This window comes from Amblyomma maculatum, chromosome 10 (assembly GCF_055883805.1).
Source record: "Amblyomma maculatum isolate TAMU_Amacu chromosome 10, ASM5588380v1, whole genome shotgun sequence".
NCBI lineage: Eukaryota > Metazoa > Arthropoda > Arachnida > Ixodida > Ixodidae > Amblyomma > Amblyomma maculatum.
In genome coordinates this window covers 44,567,298-44,587,941 of record NC_139353.1, presented here as the reverse complement: position 1 = coordinate 44,587,941, position 20,644 = coordinate 44,567,298, and the positions used below count along the sequence as shown (strand labels likewise).

Sequence of the window (20,644 nt, the reverse complement as noted above, 5' to 3'; positions counted from 1 at the left end):
GCTCCCTGCGTGCACCTCAAGCAGTGTGGCATGCACGTTATTAGCATCGCGTTTAATAATTATTACGTCAGATGCCATTTCTTCCAAGTTACGAAGTTATTTCACGCCCTAGTTTTCATCTAGACATCTACGGTGACAGGAACCCCTGCAGACGAATGCGGGTGCACACTGATAGGCGTGATGTCACAAATATCTGGTTTCGGAAAATTGAAAACTCGTTGCATCGCGAATGAACACTGAGTGAGCGTCGGCATCGGCGTATGTCACGTTGTGTGTGACACCTCCTGGTTGACAGGTGCAAAAGCGGATACAGGACAGCATTTCACTCTTCCCAATTCTAGGTGAGAGAGTGAAAGTGATTGCCGCCGAAAGGACCCGGATTGTAGCCACCGCGGACAGAGGAGGTTCCTGTGGATGGTTGCCTCGGAAACAACCCGGCGGTTGGCTATTGTATATGGAGGGTCAATCAGTTAATGTTAGTCGATTAATATGTTACTCTGGCAACCTTCGCTCTCGAAACAAGAAGACCTAATGCTAACGCATATTATTTATTTATTTATTTATTTATTTATTTATTTATTTATTTATTTATTTATTTATTTATTTATTTATTTATTTATTTAGGAATACTGACAATCCCGGGCGGGATCGTTACAGGCAGGGCACAAAACACATACAAAAAGTCAGACAATATTTGGAACATTTTCAAAGGCAGGAACAATCATTTAGAATGAAAGGAGGATTGCGGTCAGAAATAAACGAAGCAAGGCAATGATCAGTGTACAGTAAAAAGTACAGTGAACTATTGATACATGAAAACAAAGAAAAAGGTATATGAATGGACACAGAATGGAAATAACAAAGCAATAAGGAATTAGTACAATTTGCAAGTTATCAATGTATGCTGACAAGGAAACTGTTTGGATGAACATTCATGAATTTGTGTGTAAATGATCCTCCACTAGCTTTACAAATTCATCCAGTGTTTAACTTTGTGTTATTGATGGTTTCAAGGTGTTCCACTCTCTAATTGCAAGGGGGAAAAATGAGTTTTTGAAACTGTCACAATGGCAAGAAAATTCATTTATAGTCAAAGAGTGTTTATAGCGCGTGAGTCTTGTATCTTCGATGACGATGTACTTTGATGTATCTATATTAAAGTGGTTATGCACGAGTTGATACAGAAATTTCAGACGTGCTAGTACTGCGCGTTTTTCCAAACTCAGCATGCCGGCTTTCTTAAGTAGGTGAGTTGGCGAGTCAGTCATTTTATATTTGTTAAAGATGTACCTTATCGCCTTCCGTTGTATTCCTTCTAGTTTTTTATGTTTTGTTTAGTTGCCGGGAACCATACGACATTTGCATATTCCACTGTTGATCTTATAAAGGCATTGTAAGCTAACATTTTAGTTTCGGGTGGAAAAATAACTTTCGTGTAGCAGCTGCTGTTACGGTATTGACGTGCGAGTTAAAAAGTTAAAGTTAAATTGGTTCACAGGAAGGGAAAGGCGCAGTAACTGTCACACTTGCTCTGTGGACACCCGAACCGGGCCGTAAGGGAAGGGATGAAGGTGGGAGTGAAGGTGGAAAGAGAGAAAGAGGAGCCGTAGTGGAGGGCTACGGAGTAATTTCGACCACCTAGGGATCTTTAACGTGCGCTGACATCGCACAGCACACGGACGCCACTTCGTTTCGCCTCCATCGAAACGCAGCCGCCGCGGTCGGGTTCGAACCCGGGAACTCCGGCACAGTGGTCGGGCGTCTTACCACTGCACCACCCCGGTGGGGCAAACGTGCGAGGCAAACGTCCCATCTTAGGTTATGCGTGAGTATCAAGCCAAAATATTTGTGTTTGCTGACTCGGGTTAGTAAAGTATTGCTTATACTGTATGGAAAATGCAGGCACTCTTTTTTTTCTTGTTATCGGCAGGAATACACATTTATTAACATTTAGCACCATCTGCCACTCTGTACACCACTGTGACACTGTTTCCAATGCGTTGTTTAGAGCTATATGATCTTCAGATGAATTAATTTCACGATAAAGAATGCAGTCGTCTGCAAAAAGCCTGATATTTACGAGAATATTTTTAGGAAGGTCATTTATAAAGAGTAAAAATAATATTGGCGCCAGTACGTAACCTCGCGGTACTCCAGAGGTAACAGGTACTATTTGTGAGTTCTAGTTATTTATTTGTACAAACTGGTGACGATCTGTTAGATAGTCCTGGATCCAATCTATGACAGATTGATAACGCCTTCGCATTTTTTTTTTCTTTTCAACGTGTGCTGTTACAGCCACACCCCCACATGTCCCCTACGATAATCTCCTGCACGAAAGGAAGTCACGACGTAGCATTATTGTCGCATGACCCGTCTAAATGGCTCATGTGACGAATTAACGCGTACACCTGAATTCATTTTCCTGTCCCATTCTGTTACATCCCCCTTGCAAATAGGGTTGACACTCTTCTCCTGTCAGGTTACGTGACTGTCAGCTCAGGGGACAGGAGCTTGAATTGTTGAGTTTCGTTGTGGGCGTGTCTATACCGGCTGATTGCCCTGCATAGATGACAGGAATGAAATTGTGTGGCCATGCACGACGACGCTGCTTCTATTGTCTAGCTGATACGGAGACAAATTACCGCGCTCTATTATTTCGCGCCGTAACTCTATTATTTCGCGCTTCGTTACGGCATTGCTGGCAGTCGCTTGGTAACGTCCAAGAGCGGCGGCGTTTCTTTACGGGCGGCTTCACGCGAAGCGATGGTTTCGGTAAAATATTCGATATCATAAAAAAAAAAAAAATACAAGGAAATTTTCCGGACAAGCATGGGCGAATTCAACGGCAAATCCTAATCACCGATCCGGAGCACGTTTTCTTGCTCCACGAAACAGAGGAGCAGTTTCTGTGGACAATTTGCATTGAAATCCCGTGTTTATATATATATATATATATATAAAGAACCAGGTTATAAACGTTAGGCTGTTATCTTTGAGGCAAGCTGTTTACAGTAATACTTTAGACATATTTTTTGTTTAGTTTCATTACGGTTATGTGTCGCTTTGTGAAGTCGTTTAGTGTGCTTGGGAGAGTGTGGGCAATCGGGCGCAGGAAAGGAATTTTTCATGTAGTTGTTACGTCCTGTGTCCACATTTGTCCGCAGTGCTTTTTTTCTATGAGTTTCTGCCATTCGTTGTTTTCCTCAGTCGCAGACAAGATACGCCGGGGAGCGTTTGATTGACGAGCGAGATTGGGATGCGGTCGATGTGGGTCGAGCCCGTCATGCGATTGCACCTGGCCCCTTGCGCGCCTGTGCGTACTATACCTGTGCGCAGGTATATACACGTGGTGCATTCTTCTATCGAGCGCAAGGACGCCCGTCGCTCCAAAACGGTAATGTCGCGTATTAGATCCACACGTGCTGATTGGTTTTCTCGTTATTTTTTTCTTACTCTGTCGCTGAAGGGTATCCGTCTATGTGCAAGAAGAATAGTTTAGGTCGAAAACAGTATAGGTGGCGGTTACATAAACTGGATTCTCTCATAGACCTTGCCTTTTTGTTCGCTCGGAAATAAAGAGCAGACGAATCTATATAGCAGACGGAGTCTGGTAAAAGACATCTTTTCATTGCGGTCCAACTTGACCCATAAAATGGCATTGCGCGTAAGTGATGAAAAAAAGAAGTGGTGGGCGATAAGAAGGTGGAGACTAATAGAACATGTCGAGTGGAAAGCAAACATGAGATGCCGATATTCTCGTTTAAACACAGATGCGAAACTGACTTTGCCAGCGGACATTGAAAACGTTATCGCTTAACGATCGCCTGGAGGGACTAATTAGAAGAGTGCGTAACTAAGGTGGGCTTTCTAAGTTAGCAGGGATCCTCCTTTGTCCTGCCCCGCGCCTCTCCTCCTCGATTCGAAGTCGCGCTTCCGACACGGTTCGTATAATGGAAGCCGTAGAGAGTTGGCACGGCGTCTAATTGCCCTAATTCAGGGCCCCCTTACACGATTGTGCTGGGGAACGCACGGCTGTGGTAGCTTCGACCTTGGCAGTGGGAGCATCCCCCACTCGGCTCCTGGGTGCGCGAGCCAAACTTTCGAGGAAGCTCCGGTGTCGGACGGCATCGCAATTTGGGCCGCTGCCGTCTTCGCTGCGGTAGCCGGCCGGGAGGGGACAGTTTGATTTGAAGCTGAAATCGTCTGTCGCGCGCCTACTGGAAGTGAAGAAAGTGTGTGTGTTTGTGGGGGGGGGGGGGCTGCTTTGGGGCAGCATAACTTTGTACATCTTCACCATATATGGTAGTAGACGCACTTCCAACTGCACACTTATAACCGGAAAGGGCGGCTCGCTTTTAAGATTTCGTCATCATTTTCAACTATTGAGGGGGCTCCAGAGTCATTCCCGGCCTCTTTTTTTGGTGCTAGCTTTATTACTATATTAGGGGGGGGGGGGGGGCGTCGCCGGATTTGTGGCCCACTTTCTTTTGCAGTCAGTCAACCACCAAGTTATCCGACCAGTCACGCGGCCAACCAATATCGAAGCGTAGCTCTGAAGTTATGGGATCAATCAATAAATCAATGAATTAATCAATCAACCCAATTGATTGAATGATTGAAGCTCCTAACTTTTCAGTCAATAAATTAACCAATCAATCCGATTGATTGATTGATTGATTGAAAAGTTAGGAGCTGCGCTTTGTTGTTGCCATGCTTGCTTAGAAGTCGACAGTTGCACGCGTGTTTCTATGCATACCGTGCCGATTATGCGCTGCGTGTTCGATTGTGTCAATCGATTCATTCAGGTCAGCAGTCTCTTCGTATTATATCGGAGCGAGCGGGGCCGATAACCGGAGACAATAAAGGCCGCGTATACGCACGCATTTGCATCGCACCCGCTTTGACATGCAGCTGTGTTTGTGTATCAGCTGCGAGTAACTTCGAATGTCAGGGACGGTCGTCGACTCCGGCACATTGTCGCGACGCTGCTCTGCGGTCGCGATTGCTTGCTGTCGTTGACGGAAATACCTCCTGCTTGAAACATTTCTTCGTCGCAATGCGGCATAGCTGATGTATAGTCGGGTTTGATATTTGTTTTTGGTATTTGGATATTGGATATTTGGTTTTGGAAATTTGGACAGTTGGTTTGATATTTGGAGCTAGTCATGCTTTATTTTCCTGGTATACTTTCTCAAAGCGATTCGTTAATCGCGCTAGGGAGCGGACAGCGTACAAACGACTTGCATAGTAATGATGTCATTCCATCCTGCAGCACACCCCGCCTGGGTGGCGCAGGGGGTTACGGTGCTCGACTACTGTTCCCAAGGACGCGGGATCGAATCCCGGCCTCGGCGGCCGCTTTTCGATGGAGGCGAAAAGCAAGGCGCCCGTGTGGTGTGCGATGTCAGTGCACGTTAATGTCATTCCGTCCTGCAGCACACCCCGCCGGGGTGGCGCAGTGGTTACGGCGCTCGACTACTGTTCTCAAGGACGCGGGATCGAATCCCGGCCTCGGCGGCCGCTTTTCGATGGAGGCGAAAAGCAAGGCACCCGTGTGCTGTGTGATGTCAGTGCACGTTAAAGAACCCCAGGTGGTCGAAATTTCCGGAGTCCTGCACCACGGCGTCTCTCATAGCCTGGGTTGCTTTGGGACGTTAAACACCACAAACCAACCAACCATCCTGCAGCATCTTTAAAAATATGCTTGCTTTTTTCCAAAAACATTTAGTTTGAACATATATGTTACGTAGCACTCTCGATGTAATTAAACTAATCGATGCTCAGTGAACAGTAGACAGCTGCGTATACAGTTAAATGTTCGCGCTCATATGTGGACGATACTGGAACTTATGAAATTGGATTAATTTTTTTTTCTAGTTCTTTTAAATGTCGCTCCTTAAAACCATAATCATAACTGACCTTCAGAGCTTTGAAAAAGGTGTGGGCACAAAGCAGCTTGCTGAAACTGTGCTTTTTGTTCGTTTGTTTTTGTTTTGTGTGCTGTTGTTAAACACAAGTGAATTTTTGTACCTAAACAACCCAGCCGGAACGAAAAATTAATAATTGGAATGAATATCTACCACGCATGTTTAAGAGTACGAGAAGGTGCGTTAGGTTTGTTCAATTAATTCGTCATTAATCTTTTCGCGAAATACGTTCAATGAATGCCTCATTTATGTACGTCCCCAATACAGGGTTTCTTCGCATATAACACGACTTGGGGATAAAACAAAAGCGGCTTCGCAGCTTTTGTACACGTGAGGCGAAAAGCGAGGTACAATATAGGAATTCGTCGTTTTGGTAGGGGCGAGAAAACGCTGACGAAGCTTCAAGTGAACCCGTGGACGCAAAGTCAATGCTGGGAGTGCAATGTGAACGTAATAACGCAAAGAAAGTAAAAGAAGAGGCAGTCCACCCCAGACATGGCAGTAATTGAATTACAGTAATGAAATTACTGTAATTTAATTACTATTTCGGTAATTTGTAATGTAATGAATTACTTTTTCAGTTTGGTAATTTAGTAATGTAGTGAATTACGTTTTGGGAGTAATTTCGCAGCAAAGTAATTAATTACTCTCGAAATTACTTTTACTAAAGTGCGCCATCACTCCTTCAATAGACAACAAAGTAGAGTGCGCGAAAGCAGGAACAATGTGCTGCAATCCGAAGTCAGAATAACGGATTGGCAAAATGAGATAGGATTGAGCAGAACTATAGTCAACTAGAATACTCTGTAGAACAAGTTGTTGTTTTGTTTAATAGCTTCACTTAGTTTTTGCATTTATGGAAACTAGAAAGTAATTTCAAAGTAATTGAATTACTCAGTAGAAATATTTGTAATGTAATTTCATTACTTTTGGGGAGCAGTAATGAGTAATGTAATTTAATTACTTCTCTGATATTTTCAGCAAAGTAATTAGTAATGTAATTTAATTACTGTTCTAAAGTAATTTTGCCATGTATGGTCCACCCACGTCCCCTCCGCACTGCATAGGGTGGCTTTAATTGCGGCCGTCTGAGGTCCAGAGCGTGTGCCTATAATTTGTTCTCTGCTCGACTTTCATATATGTTTTTATGGGCGTGCCGTAACCGAAAATTTTAAAATAGACCCAGAGTTCATGTGTCGGGCCCGTTATTTTTTTTTTTTTTTTTCCTTGCCGCGGTTTCAAGACTCGTCATTAGCTGGGAAACAGTGAGGCAGTCTCGGTTGTCAAAAATATTTGAAATTCCGTGAGAATTCCCTTTTCGTCAAATTTTCAGCGATCTTCCGCTTTGGAAGTTTGACCTTTGTGTTGGGGAATTTGAGGGGTAACATTTGCCGAGATAAGAATATTTACGGAGTTTAGGGAGCTCGATTAATACACATGGACCACTACAGCTAGCATGGCGGTGGTGTTTTCAAGCTGCTACAGGGAAAAGTGGTTTGTAATTTAGGGAATTTTCAGTTACGGCGTCGAAAATCGTTGCAAATTTTACCCGTCAAGATACTTCAAGAGGGAAAATTCTCTAAGTAGAAAATCTCTGTATGCATTGGTATCTGCATCTATATCATTGAGAGCATGTGTTCACTTATAAGAGATGTACGATGAAAGGCAGAGAAGTTGAACTTATTAATGATCCTCTAGCCCGCAGATCCCCACTTCTGAATTGGGAGAGGGAAAACAAAGACGGGTAATGGGTGGCGATGTGGACGGTCGCGAGATGATAACTTACACAAGTATGACGCAAATTCATCTAATCACAACCATCTCTTGAAACCCGTGCGTGTTGCTTGGAAAACGAAGTATATACCTGAACTGTCTAGTAGAATGGTTTATAATGTCAAACCATTCGCTTCGAGAAGCACTCACCTACACTACGTGCAATACAGAAATATTAAAACAATTTTGCATGAATGCACGTTGTTTTGATTGCCCTGGAATGTGAAGAAAGTAATGGCCGAATTAGTTTGGTTTGGCTTGGTTTGGTTTGTGGGGTTTAACGTCCCAAAGCGACTCTGGCTATGAGAGACGCCGAGTTGGAGGACTCCGGAAATTTCGACCACCTGGGGTTCTTTAACGTGCACTGACATCGCACAGCACACGGGCGCCTTCCTTTTCGCCTCCATCGAAAAGCGGCCACCGAGGGCCGAATTGGTGTATGCGGGAACAAATGAGTAATTTATGTACAATTTCTCTCGGTCGCCCCCATTTTATAACACACATTTCCGACGCAGTCCGAAGCAACGGGTCACCATTGCAATAGCAAATAGCGTCTGCTTTACAAAGCGGAGGAAGAGTTAGGCAAGGACAACAAATCCCCTCATCAGCCAGTCGAATGGTTAACTATACATATATTGCGGATTTCGTAACGTCATTTTAACACGGCAGCGTTAAAGACTCCGTTGTCCAGAAATACAGCGTAGGCGTTTCCAGCGTTGAGCGAAAAATCACGGGCATGGTTCTGGCTTGTGGTAGCTGGCATGGCCAGCCAGCTGATTGGTCGTAGGGTTGTCTGACGTCACACGACCACGTGACATGGCCGATTTGGGAGCGGGAGCCTTCCGTATATACGCGCAAGGAGAATTAGCAAACTGGAGCCAAACCGCAAAATAGGCCTTAGAAGGCCCTTAGATGCGGAGAGCTTAAGAGTTTTGAACTTTCAGTCGTGAAACAGATTGACATGCAGTAGTCTTACCTATAGTGATGCATCGTCGGTCGTCCTCAGACTGATAACGAATGAGCGTTGAAAGCGACTTGCCTGTCATATATCCTTTGTGTGCGCCGCACAATTATTGAAAAATTCGACGACCTGCTGTTTGCGAGGCATTAATATCCACCGCCGAGCGTAGTGCGATGAAATCTGTAGGCTGCATAAACAACGCTTCGCAACGTCTGAACTGAACAAGTGGAGCAGCAAGCTCAGCGTGGGAAGCTTTTACCGTTTGTCGACGAACACAAACTCCGTCATCCCGTTCCTTCTTTCCGCTTTCTTTTTGTTTTTTCCTCCTCATACTGTTCTTTTCAAGCGCATTGTCGTGAACACAAACAGGGCGCGTTCCAGGAAAGAAGGAAAGCCGTCGGCGCTTTAAAGGTACCCGGGGAAGTGACTAATTGCTTTGCTTCACAATGGCGAAAGCACCGCACTTAAAGATCGCGCAACACGCTGTTCCGTTTTGTTCGTTTCATAAGAGTGGGTTGGGTTTTTGTTCGGCATTTTTTTTTCGTACACTGTTTATTTTTATAAAATATACTGCTCCGAGAGAAACTACGTTCGGCAATTTTTTTGTCGTACACTGTTTGTTTTCATGAAATGCTTCCCACTGAGGAACTATGCAATATGTACGATTTCGCTGGATCGTCCTCTTTCCATTCTGCCTCCCCTCCTTCGGGTATTTTTCTTTTTTTTTTTCGGACGTGTTTTTACAGCATTTGTTTTAGTGAGAACGTTTTCTGCCTCTCGTTATTCAAACCGCGGGAGCATATTCTATGCCCCCCCCCCCCCCCCCCCCCACACACACACGCGCACACACACACACACACACAACCCCTCCCCGTCACTTAGCGGTTTCTCCCACAATCCCTCGGGCCAGCGGCGGCAGCGACCCCTTGCGCAAGCGCCGCGAAGTGAATGCCGCCGACCCCTACACCCGTACACTCTCTGGGCGTTAGCGCGGGCGAACGTGAGTGAGCCAATTTTAGGGACGTGAACCCCGCGCTCGCGTGCTTCGTGGGTTTTGGAGCAGGGAACATGACAGACAATGGCGAAAAAAAAAAAAAAGATAGGCAAAGAACGGTAAATCCTAATACCACGAAATAAACCGCACAAGAAGAAGAGGTGTGAAGAACACACGTTGACGGGGGCGACAGGCGGGCGTTGCCCAAGACCGTGCGTGCGGCCCGGCTCAAAGGAAAATATTTAGCGACCTGCACGGTCTGGTCTGGCGGAGCGCGGTGACTCAAGCGGAGCGGGTTGAAGTCACTCGCGTCTCTGAACAACTTGAAAACAGCGCTGATGTTCTCGCTTTGATGCCCGGATCTGTGTGTGTGTGGGGTGTAGTGTATGCGTAGGCTCTGTTTCTAGCGTAGTTTTTTCTTTTGAAAAAGAAGATAATGAGCGTTGGTTTTGCTTTCCGGCGCAGGTAAAGTGTGGGATGCGGGTCGCAGGTTTGCTCGAAGCGGGTGAAAATTTATCGATGCTTTCTGCATTTTTCGTGACGCTTATAGTCTTTATGTGCGGTGATGACTCGTCGCTGTACACGAACTTGTTGGGCGGTTTATAGGCGTGAGGCCAGTGATCGCTATAGATGGTAGGCGCGTATACCTTCTCGGAGATCATTGAGCGTGTATCGACGCTAATGTGTCCAGGCCGTACGTTCGCTTTCCTTCTCAATGTGTGGATTATTTGTTTTAACGCGGTAGCGTTAAGGAGCTCGTGTCGCAGAAAAGCAGGTGTCGTCGGCGGCGTTGGCCGTGAGCGATAAATCCCGGCATGCACTTCATAAATAAAAAGCAACTTCCAAGATGGGCTGGGTGGGAATCGAACCAGGGTCTCCGGAGTGTGAGAAGGAGACGCTACCACTCAGCCACGAGTTCGATGCTTGAAAGCGGTACAAAAGCGCTTCTAGTGAATGCGGTGTTGCCTTAGAAACGTGCCGTAGAACGTTATACTGCGGTGTATATCGGTAATTATGAGCTGTTACTTACCGAAGTCGCAGCTACACGAGTAGCGAAGTACGTTTCCGCTACATTTCTTCTGCGCTCTGCGCACATGCAGAGCCATCTTGCGGCAGGCAAACAGAGAAGAACCCCTCCTCGCAATGTGCGGCGCTGCCCCGACACGTGGCGCGCCACTCGCCCCTGACGTTTTGCCGTGCACCCTCACGGGTTGTAGAATCAAGCGTCTTTCCTTCCTTTAGATCACTATCTTCGCTCACCCGCTTCTCCCCTTCGGGCCGCGCGGGTACCGGTGCGAGGATGCCCCAATACCCTTGCGTTTAATAAGTTTTCTCGACGAGGTACAATAACGCTATCGCGTTCCACTCTTGAAGGCGAAGCTTAATAAGCGTGCTCCAAATTTTTTTAGGAGGCTACTTAAAGTTGGGCAGTTTGCTTGTCTTGCGATTTTGGTCGCTCTGTCGTACGCAGTTTGCGTGTCCTAACGACTTTTTGTCATTTATTTGCTCGTTTCATTTTAGGGTGGCCCCGCTTAGGATGCTTAATATTTCACGCAGAATATTTTACACAGTGCGAACACACGCATTTCGTAGGCCCACTTCACTGCCAACTTTCTAGTCTTTATTTGTTCATGCTTTCTGTCTAACAAAAAAAACGTATTGGGCAACGCTGTTACTGCTTTCATACCGAGAACAGTCGGCGTGTATTCACAGCCGCGGCCGCTGTAATGGGGCGTACACACTTCAGCGACCAGACTTCTCTCGCGCCTTGGATGGCAAGAAAGGTGTGTACGATACCGTGGTGACAGATCGAGTCTCACAATTGCCGCTGGTGAGAGCGCGCGTAAATGAAATAACTGCGAAACGCGTGAAAACAGGACACTGAAGCTTCTCATTTCCGTTCGAATGACGTCATGGGCGCGGTTTTGTCGTACAATGCCCAGCTTCAATGGTGCAGTCCAGAGCACGGGGCGCGAAGCCGATCAGACATGCGATGTGGTGTTTCGCCTTGCTTCATAGTATGCCAGTACGGTGGCCCCTGTTACGTTGGTGCATGCAGTGCTCAAGATGTGACGTTTCGCGGCCAGCACGACCCGGCTGCTCCATTTCACAATCGCTTCTTCCTCGCCTTTTCCTTGGAGAAAGGTTTACTGCTTTCGAAGTGGTTGGGTAAAGGCCATTCTGTTTCGCAAACATGCCAAACGTCGCCACTTAGCCTTCCCCCCATCGTTAGCGTGCAAGGTCCCGCAGACTTTGTCCTTTAGCCTTGGCAGGCCTCTTCGGCGTTCTTTTCCTAATTTTCTTTCAGTGAGAGTAGTTCACAATGTTTCAGTTTTGTGAAGGGCTTTGTGATTCATTGTATAAGTGCTTAGCTCTAGAAACATAGAGTGCTTGCGTTAAGACCGGTATACGGCGGGGGTTACCGAACTCAAGGCCGTTGGTTGGCTCTCGATTTCAGCAGCCTGAGACCATTGCGTGCAGGTGTCTAGCTTCTTGGAATCGTGGAAGAGGGGGGAGGGGGGGGGGGGAGGCAGCTTTCGCAACGTAAACTTTAGCCGCAGTCTTTTCTTTTTTTTTTTCCCTGGAACGAACCGTGACGTGAGTATGCTAAATTATTTTCTTTTCGACGTTCATTTTATTTTCTGATGGCCTCATTACAGAATCGCAAGGGTATGTGTTTATTGGCGTGAGTTAGCGCGTTCCTAATGCGGCTGTACGCTAGCTCTGACTAGAACTTTTAAATAGCGCTTTATTTAAAGCAAGTCTCAACGTCCTGCTCGAATTTTCGACGTTTGGGGTAGTTATGGCAATTGTGTTAAGTGAGTGTGTGTCGGGACTTATTCGCACTAATTCGTGGCAGTGTTCGTTCGGAGGTGAACGTATTTATTTTCTGCATGAATGACGATTGCGTCCCTTTTTTCTGTTCAGTTTCTGTTCAGCAACACTGTCTAAACGGCAAATATCTGGTGACTGTCTGCAGTAGGCAGAAACGGATTTAACTATTCGTCTCCGGCAGAATTTCAAAGCTCAAAAGGAAACACACCAAGAGCGTCAAGTCGCCCCGGGTGTTTGTTTTCCTTCTTCGTGAAAGACAACGCAAAAGACGGCGGATGACTTCTTTGTAGTTATTGTGCATTTATATGCTATCATCCATCATTAGCCCAAGATAGAACACACAGAACCTTTCCTCTTTGACTCGCACCGCATGCTTCCGACTGAAGCATCAACTCTTTTTCGACAGAAAGACAGTATGTTTGTCGCAACATGCGTCCGGTGCCCCCTCCCTCTGCTCTTTAACGAACGAAAGCCTACGCGTTCTATTAGGTTCAAAGTATATTCCGTGAAGAGTGAACCAGTCTTAGCCGTGACCGTGACAGTGGTAAACCTTTATTTGCTAAAAATAAAAAGGCTTGTACCTGCCGCTCAGTCGTTTCTTTAGCAGGGATCACGAGTAATCCAACAAAGTTACAAGGCTCCGAGTGACACCTGAATGGCGTGTCACAGTGCCTGACTCAAGCTACTCCGAGCTTGCCCCGTATGAGCGACACTCCGCCGGGATCGTTGTCGGGTTTCGAGACAACGCTTATTTGCTACCGCGCGTGCGGTGCGGCGCGCGGCGGCATGGGTGACCTCGGTCACGCGCAGTCGGACTTGGCTCCCTTACAACTGCGGACGCTTCGAAATTATTTATTCACACCTTCCCGTCGGCGCCGTGTGCCCCCGCTAATGATGCACCGACCCTCGCCCACATATCGCGGTGGAGACGAGCACAGGTGTGTAGCGTTCCACAGCCGCCGCGGAGGTTGCCCTCTGTCGAGCTCGACCGGACGGATCACTGACCTGTGTTTGGCGACGCACCAGTTAATGTTTCACGTTGGTAGGTGCGCTAATCTAATTCACACTAATCGCCTATATTTACTACGCGCAGACGTGTGCGCACGCAGATATAATGAATAATGGTTGCACAGCGACATTGGTGTATGTATAATACCGTTATTATTATTATTATTATTATTATTATTATTATTATTATTATTATTATTATTATTATTATTATTATTATTATTATTATTATTATTATTATTATTATTATTATTATTATTATTATTATTATTATTATTATTATTATTGCGATTATATTCCATTCGCACACAACCAGCTGCTCTGACTTCGACATATTGGCGACCGCGGAGGCATCCAGTTTAGTTTCAGTTAAGTAAAATAAACTGAAATTGTAGTATTGTAGACCTGACTTTTCCGTCTTTCCTAAGAAGTAACACATGGATGGAGTAATGGAGTAGAGAGGAGGCAGCGGTGCGCCCACGTCTTTCGCCTAACGCCGTGTAGTAGTACTGCGCTCTGTCTGCAGTGCACCACGTTTAGTAAGTGGCCGGGCGGAATGAATACGAAATGAAACCGTTCTAGCCCTGACTTTTCTAAGCCTGATGGGCGGCAACACAAGGACATGGGGTTTTTATAAGATGTAAAATCCCCCCACCCCCCCCTTCCCCCATAGAATAAGGAAATACTATCCCTACCACCGGCCATTCTCGCGAGCTGCGATGATGTCTACGCGGTTTCTAACGCGGATCTCTGAGGCTACAGTACACCGCTATTAACGGCCTGACGCTGATCGCGGAGTCCTTTTCAATACATGCGTCACGAGATTCAGTAAAAGTCGGAGGCTTCAGCAATAAATTAGTTTCTTTTTTTTTTTTAACGATTTTACTAAAAGCAAGAATAGGATGGGCTTGTCCTCAGGTTACCGTTTTTCAATATTTACAGTGCTTTGTTCACTTATTGCAAGCAGGCGACTGGTTTTCATTCGTTAGCATCTACTATTTTGTCTGCCTTGTTGCATAATCACTTGATTTCGCTGCGAGAGGAACTGTCCAGACAGATATATGGTCTGAGAGGCGTGGGTTGTGTCGCAGAAGACGCTCACGTTTTCGTACTTGCCACGGGAATTATGATCATATCACAGCGGCGCACAGTCATGTATTTCACTTTTTTTTTCTTTCTTTCTTTTTTTTTTTTTCAAAGCAAGCTTAACAAAGGCAACGGCGCTAACTAATGTGCATGGCCCAAGTGTTCATTTTCAGCACGTTGTTATAGTTTCGGCTATCACTTTCTCTATACGTTTGTTATACCCGTACAACCATCTGTGTGTGTGACTTGTGCACGACCGCTTGCGGCGCTGATTTGCTCTTTCTTCGGCGCAGTGGTGGATAACACATAACTTTGTTCCGGTTTTGAATGGCACTCTTCTCGAGGTCTCGGGGAAGCACGGAAGTCGTTTCCTGAAAGCAACAGGCATCGCGAGCAAAACAGGTTGCTCAAAAAGAAAATAAAAGAAAAAGACAGAAAGCCCGCTTTTGTAACCCGCCCGCTTCGACGCCGCGGTTTCACCGTTAAAAGAAGTGGAAAAAAACACATTCCCGCGGCTGCCGCGGTCATTCACTTAAAAGCATTGGGCCGCAAGCATTCCGCGCTAAGTGGAGACTCGCTCTGACTGTGTTCATTAGCGGGCAGGTTCTGTTTTCCACCACATCTTCGAGGTCACAGACACGGGGCGGGGAGGAGGGTAAGGGTCGTGAATGGCAGAGGCCTAGTTCCCCGCGTGTACATTAGCTTGGTAAAAGGGAAAGTGAGGAGAGGGAAAGAGAAAAACATGGGATGAGTGCTGCTGCCGCCTCTTACGCGCCGAACATATTGCCTGCCTTAGCGGTAAAAATAGAGGGTGGGAGCTTTCGTTGGAGGCGATAGCTGTGCCGTCGCCGCATCCTGCCGTTCCGTCGGCGACGCTAAGGGAGGGGGGAGGGGAACGAGGGGAGGGAAAGACCTCCCGGCAACGCCGGGTTCGTCGCCTAGGAGAACCCCCGCGCTTTCCTTCCTCTCTGCGTACTCGACGAAAAAAAGAAAAGCTCAGTTTATGTGCGCGAACGGAGCGCAGTTTCCGCCGTCAGCGCAAGGCGGGAGAAGTGGTGGATAGTTGCTGCCTGTTGCGCCAAAGCACATAGTTGTGTATTTGTGAGTGTGTGCTTGGGCCCCGGAGGAGCGCGGGGTCCGAACTCCGAGTGACCCCGCCGCGCGGTCTCCTCTATAAAAGGAGGGTGTATTGTGTGTGTGCCACTTTAGTTGGTTTCGCGCCGCATGGTAGTTCGTTGAGACGTCGCCGATCTTTTCGCTCGGCGCTGTTCGTCGTCGAAGCCGTCCCGAAGTCTGCGGCCCTCCGGTTTGTGTCGGTGTTTGTGTTCTCCAAGATAGAAGTTCGTCAAAACATCGGCGTTTCCGAGTCGGCGAATTGACGCGCTCGGGATCGCTCCACGCTTCTTGAGCCGTGGAGAGCACCTGTTGCGCTCTTCGGAAGCGGCGCTCGTGAGTCGTCTGGAAGTTTTCCTACTACTTCTAGCAAACTTTTAGGTTAGTATAGTTGTCGCTGCTATATAGTTTCGTGGTCCTCACCGTCGCCTAGCTCATACGCACGTCAGTTTCAGACGTGAGTTCCGACTGTTCCGGGCTGCCGGTCGACTCAGAGCCCGTCGATTGGGCGTTGTCCGACCGCGGCTCCAGGTCGACCCGTATGGGCTTCTGCGTTTCTTTTTGATCTTCGTCCTCTCCTTCCCTCTCGGAGGCTTTTCTCCAAAGCTGCGCGAAGTGCACTGGCACGTTGATTCAGCTCGTGTGTATCTTTTCAAGCTCAAAGCTCGTTCCTGCTTAGTCTGCGTCTGTAGCAGCCGTGTAGATAAGTTTGAAAGTTTCTTGTTTACCCGTACACCTCGAAAAGCAGCTGCGCGTTGCAGCTCCACTTCATATAAGAACTGCACATCGCTGGACTTTCCCGGATAGATTTCCTGCGCCGTTTGAAAGGTGCTTGTTAGGGAGCATCAGAATATCGCAGGTGGATGGTTACCCTTACACTATATATAGTTACCCTTCATACAATTCCGGAATATTACTAGTCTTGATCATTTGGACCTGGTAGCGTCTTCGACTTTGGGCTCGTTGCTTGTCAGCGATTCCCGGCTTGACTCAGCAACATCAAGTCTGCTTGTTCCGCATTTATACGCGTCTCTGGAGTCAACTGCTGGGGCTTCGCTCTCCCGGACATACGTTCCGTCGACTCTGTGGCCGACCTGTACAACTTAACGTCATTTTAACGTCCGTCAAGAGATCGAAGGTCGTCGCGCGCCGAGAATTTACGACTCCGGCCTTTGACGACTGCTAGCGCCTGAGGAGCATCGCTGTTCCCCAAGTCCCACGATGACGTTCTCCGATATGTGGCGGCGCAAGACACTGATGAAAAAGGTGAGCTTATATACAAGCCTTGTGGAACCGTTCCTCTCGTGTATTGGCTCACAGCGTTGCCTCTCGTTAAGTGTGGTCAATGACTGCAAACTCCAGCTGCGCTATAGTTTATTTTAGCCATGATCAAAGGGCCTTGCATTTTATGTGTCTCATAAAGCAATGTGTATGAAAAGACGTGGCGTGACTTTCGCTATGGCATAGCAGTTAACGGGGGACGAATATGCGAAGCGCAAAAGAATCACCATATATGATTGGCCAGTCACCAATGCCTATAATATATAATTGTCGTGATTGCTAACACTGATCGCTTTTGGCTGCGAGCGGTGGTTTTTATTCCATTTGTAATTGGCTAACGTTGGCTAGTCTCCACAACCCTGTGCGCTTCTACCGAGGTAGGCATGTTGGGCACGGGTAAGGGGCAGTAGGATATCCTGCAGAGGCCGTGCGTGTGTTTGTATACTCATGCGCTACTTTGCGGCTGCGCTTTCCGACGGAACTGCATGCTTCGTTTCATCCCGTCAGCGCGTCTCGAGCGTTTCCTGTACTGCGCGTGCGATTGTGTTTGTGCCGTGCTCGAGCAAGAGGGCCGGAGATACAGTAGAAGGATGTGCGCTTCATTCTCACAAAGCGCTTGTTTACCCCGCAGTGACGTTGAAGATGCGTTCGCTCTCTTGTTCTTTGCTGAGCGGGTGTATACGTCTGTTTACATCAGGCCCACCATTACGGTGATGTGACCAAGCTGAGGGGTAATTATTGATTGCCGGCCGGCGTCGGCCTGCCGGGCGTTCGCCCCGTGGTTGTTCTCGGTGTCGGATTCTTCCTGAGGCCGTATGTTTGCTTTGCTGCCTGCCGCAATCTTTCTAATTGTACGAGTCTATAGCGCAATCAACTCGGAAAGCTCATCCCATTTCCTCTTTATTCGAAAAAAAGAAAAAAAGAATGAGAAGGTTCAATGGGGCCAAAATACTCAGAATGAAAAGCCAATGCTTGATGATCCCAATGAAGAAAACATAGTGTGTAATTGGTCAATTAATTGAAATAATTGAATAAAGAAAAAATGCGCCCAAGGGCGCCAAACTGCCCAGAATGGAAAGCCAATGTTTACTGATGCTAAGTATCTCTGTATAAACATTTTGAAAAATCAAGAATGCAATTAAAACGTAAAAAATAAACATCGTCCGTGTGGTTCCCCCTATTTATTTTTCTGTTATTTTGTTGTTTGTTCATGCATGGGCTAGAGCGCGGCCAGTCGCAGCGGAATGCTTTTCTGAAATGCGGTAGCCTTCATATGTTGCCACAGCTTTCGCGTGGTTTTTATGACAGACGCAGACAGTGATGCCGATGACAGAATGACGTGCTTGCGAAGAATGCCCTCGGGTATGGCAACAGACAGCAGCGATGAACTCGCGGCGGCAGTAGACGCTTGTCGGTATCTCCGTTTTTTTTTTTTTTTCTTTTTCGCCCGCGCCCATTTGACTGGTGACAGCGAACCTGGGAAGTAAGGCGGCCCCTTAAATCACGGCGGACAATTGTCCCTAACTGCCGCACGTCGTTGCGGTTTCCCTCTTACTCTCTCTCTCTCTCTCTCTCCTCGTGCCTCGAACTGTTATAGGAGAGCTTGCAAAAGTAAGAACTATTCGCCTTGCATTCACCCTGGGGCAATATATCCCAAATTTCATTGGCCTTCGCCGGCATTTCACCCCAGGCTATATATATATATATACGACGATTTTCTTCATTACCAGCAGCGAAGCTCTGGAGGAAGCCTGTTGGGTTCAAGCTGTCTAGGTACCCAATAGTAATTACTCCCACAAATTGCCTACAGGTCTCTGTAAAGCATACCACCGTCAACTTTTTTTCGAGTTTGGAGATCAGCGTGCAGTTCTGCCTGATGAAGCACCAACCGCACCCGCAACGGGTCACTGCAGAACTGGTGTTTTAGTTTAGGACAAGTGTCGGTATCTACTCCAAACTTATGCAAACTGTGGTATCGTCCTCTTGGTTTGGCAATTATGCGTACAAGTAAAATCGAGCTTCCAAGTATGTTTGGATATATCTGAGTCTGTCAGGTTGTGACGGATCTTAACTGCGGACGTATGCAGAGACCGAAAAAAAAAAGGGGGGGGGGGGATACTGATGCTGCTGCAGTTGTCATGCTCTAATCATATGTCGTGAATGACATTGTTTAGGGTATGGGAGTGTCGGTGTTAGGCACTCGCCTATCTCCTTTAGCTACGCGTACACATGCACTGGCCGACGAAGCGTCACTTGAGTTTATGATTTCCTGCGACATCAGCGTCTAGCTGATATAAAATTTCAGTCGCCGCCCGATTTCGAGTGCTATTTTCGCCAACTCTCCGGGCTGCCGGCACAGGCTGAGTGAAACGTTACTCGTAATTTTGAACTCAAAGCTATAACGAACCAATCAGTTTCTGTGAATATATATATTTCTTTAGTCGTTGAGGGATTGTATAGATCGAGTCAGCTGATGAAATTAGCGGGTACTTCGTTGACATGTAGAAGTAAATAACACATAGGTTACGTCGACAATTTCACAAAAGACAAACGCCTGGCCGCTAGCTCAGAAAAAAAAAAAGAAAAAAAAATCCTCTCTTACGGCATGTCGAATACGCCCCGTTCCGGTATCGCTTAGCGAAATCCAAAGTCTTCTCGAAGAGCCAAGCTTATCGCGCTCCTGTTTTCGTACACTGCATGCTGTACAAAAAGGCAGTATACATAAACCTGTTCCGAGCTATCCATACTCCGATTCCTCTTCGTCAGTTTCTAGAAAGGGCTAGCCGTGGTGGCGCAGTGGTTAGGGCGTTCGATTGCTGTACCCAAGGGTTGGTTGGGGATCAAATGATTGAATCCTGGCCGCTGCGACCGCTTTTTGAAGGCGAAAAGCAAAGCTCCCGGAGCCCTCCACTACGACTTCTCTCATAGCCTGACTGGTTTTGGGACGTTGAACCCCATAAACTAAAGCAAACCAATTCCAGGAATTGACAAAGAACGCCTCTCTGCCGTTCGTTTACAGCACGGGACCGAACAACAGACGTATAGTATGGTCTGCGTCTTTCTCGACGGAGGCGAAAAACAATGCGCCCGTGTTCTATGCGATGTCAGTGCACGTCAAAGAACCCCAAGCGGTCGTAGTTACAGGAGTAATCCACTGCGGCGTCTCTCGTTAAGCCGTATAAATCAAACAAATCCCTTTTTGTATCTTTTTAATCCGTGACACGTGTCATTACGAGATGCCGGTTAGTGCATATATGTGTTTGCGATGGAGTAAGTAAGAACCGATGTGTAGTATCGAGGGTGTGGTATCCAGTGTGTAAAGCTTCTCGCCTAGTTTTTGTCGCAACGGACATCCCACAGGGAGTTTTTGTGACGGGGGTCGATCTTCGGGGTAACCACACTGCAGCGACGCTATAACCAAGAGAAACGGCGTCCAGTAATTCTTGCAGGGCGGCCTTATACCTCCATTGTGCTATATAGTATATTTCATGCTTAGCCAAGGTATATTTTAGGACACGTGGTAAATGAATGTAGTTAAAGGTATCTTGATATATAGCTTTCCAGCCCCTTCTCGCGGGCTTCTATAGAGAGATCAGGCGCTCATCTTTTGTCCCACGCCGTTCTGCTTCAGTTTGAGCAAAAAAAAGAAGGAAAGTTTCAAAA

General features: G+C 46.9%; 1 protein-coding gene across 6 annotated transcripts in view; it reads left to right on the top strand.

Annotated features, from left to right (window-relative positions):
• LOC146176305 (calpain-B-like) overlaps nt 1-20,644 on the top strand; it is a 97,215-nt gene that overhangs the window by 23,356 nt on the left and 53,215 nt on the right. Inside the window, exon 1 of one of the 6 annotated variants that reach the window (XM_084582643.1) lies at nt 15,600-16,966. The exons of the other annotated variants lie outside the window; for them this stretch is intronic. Within the exon in view, the coding sequence (XP_084438769.1) occupies nt 16,922-16,966 (45 nt within the window). The 5' untranslated portion in view covers nt 15,600-16,921. Of the gene's footprint in view, nt 1-15,599; nt 16,967-20,644 lie in introns of those variants that run through there. 6 annotated transcript variants of the gene reach the window in all.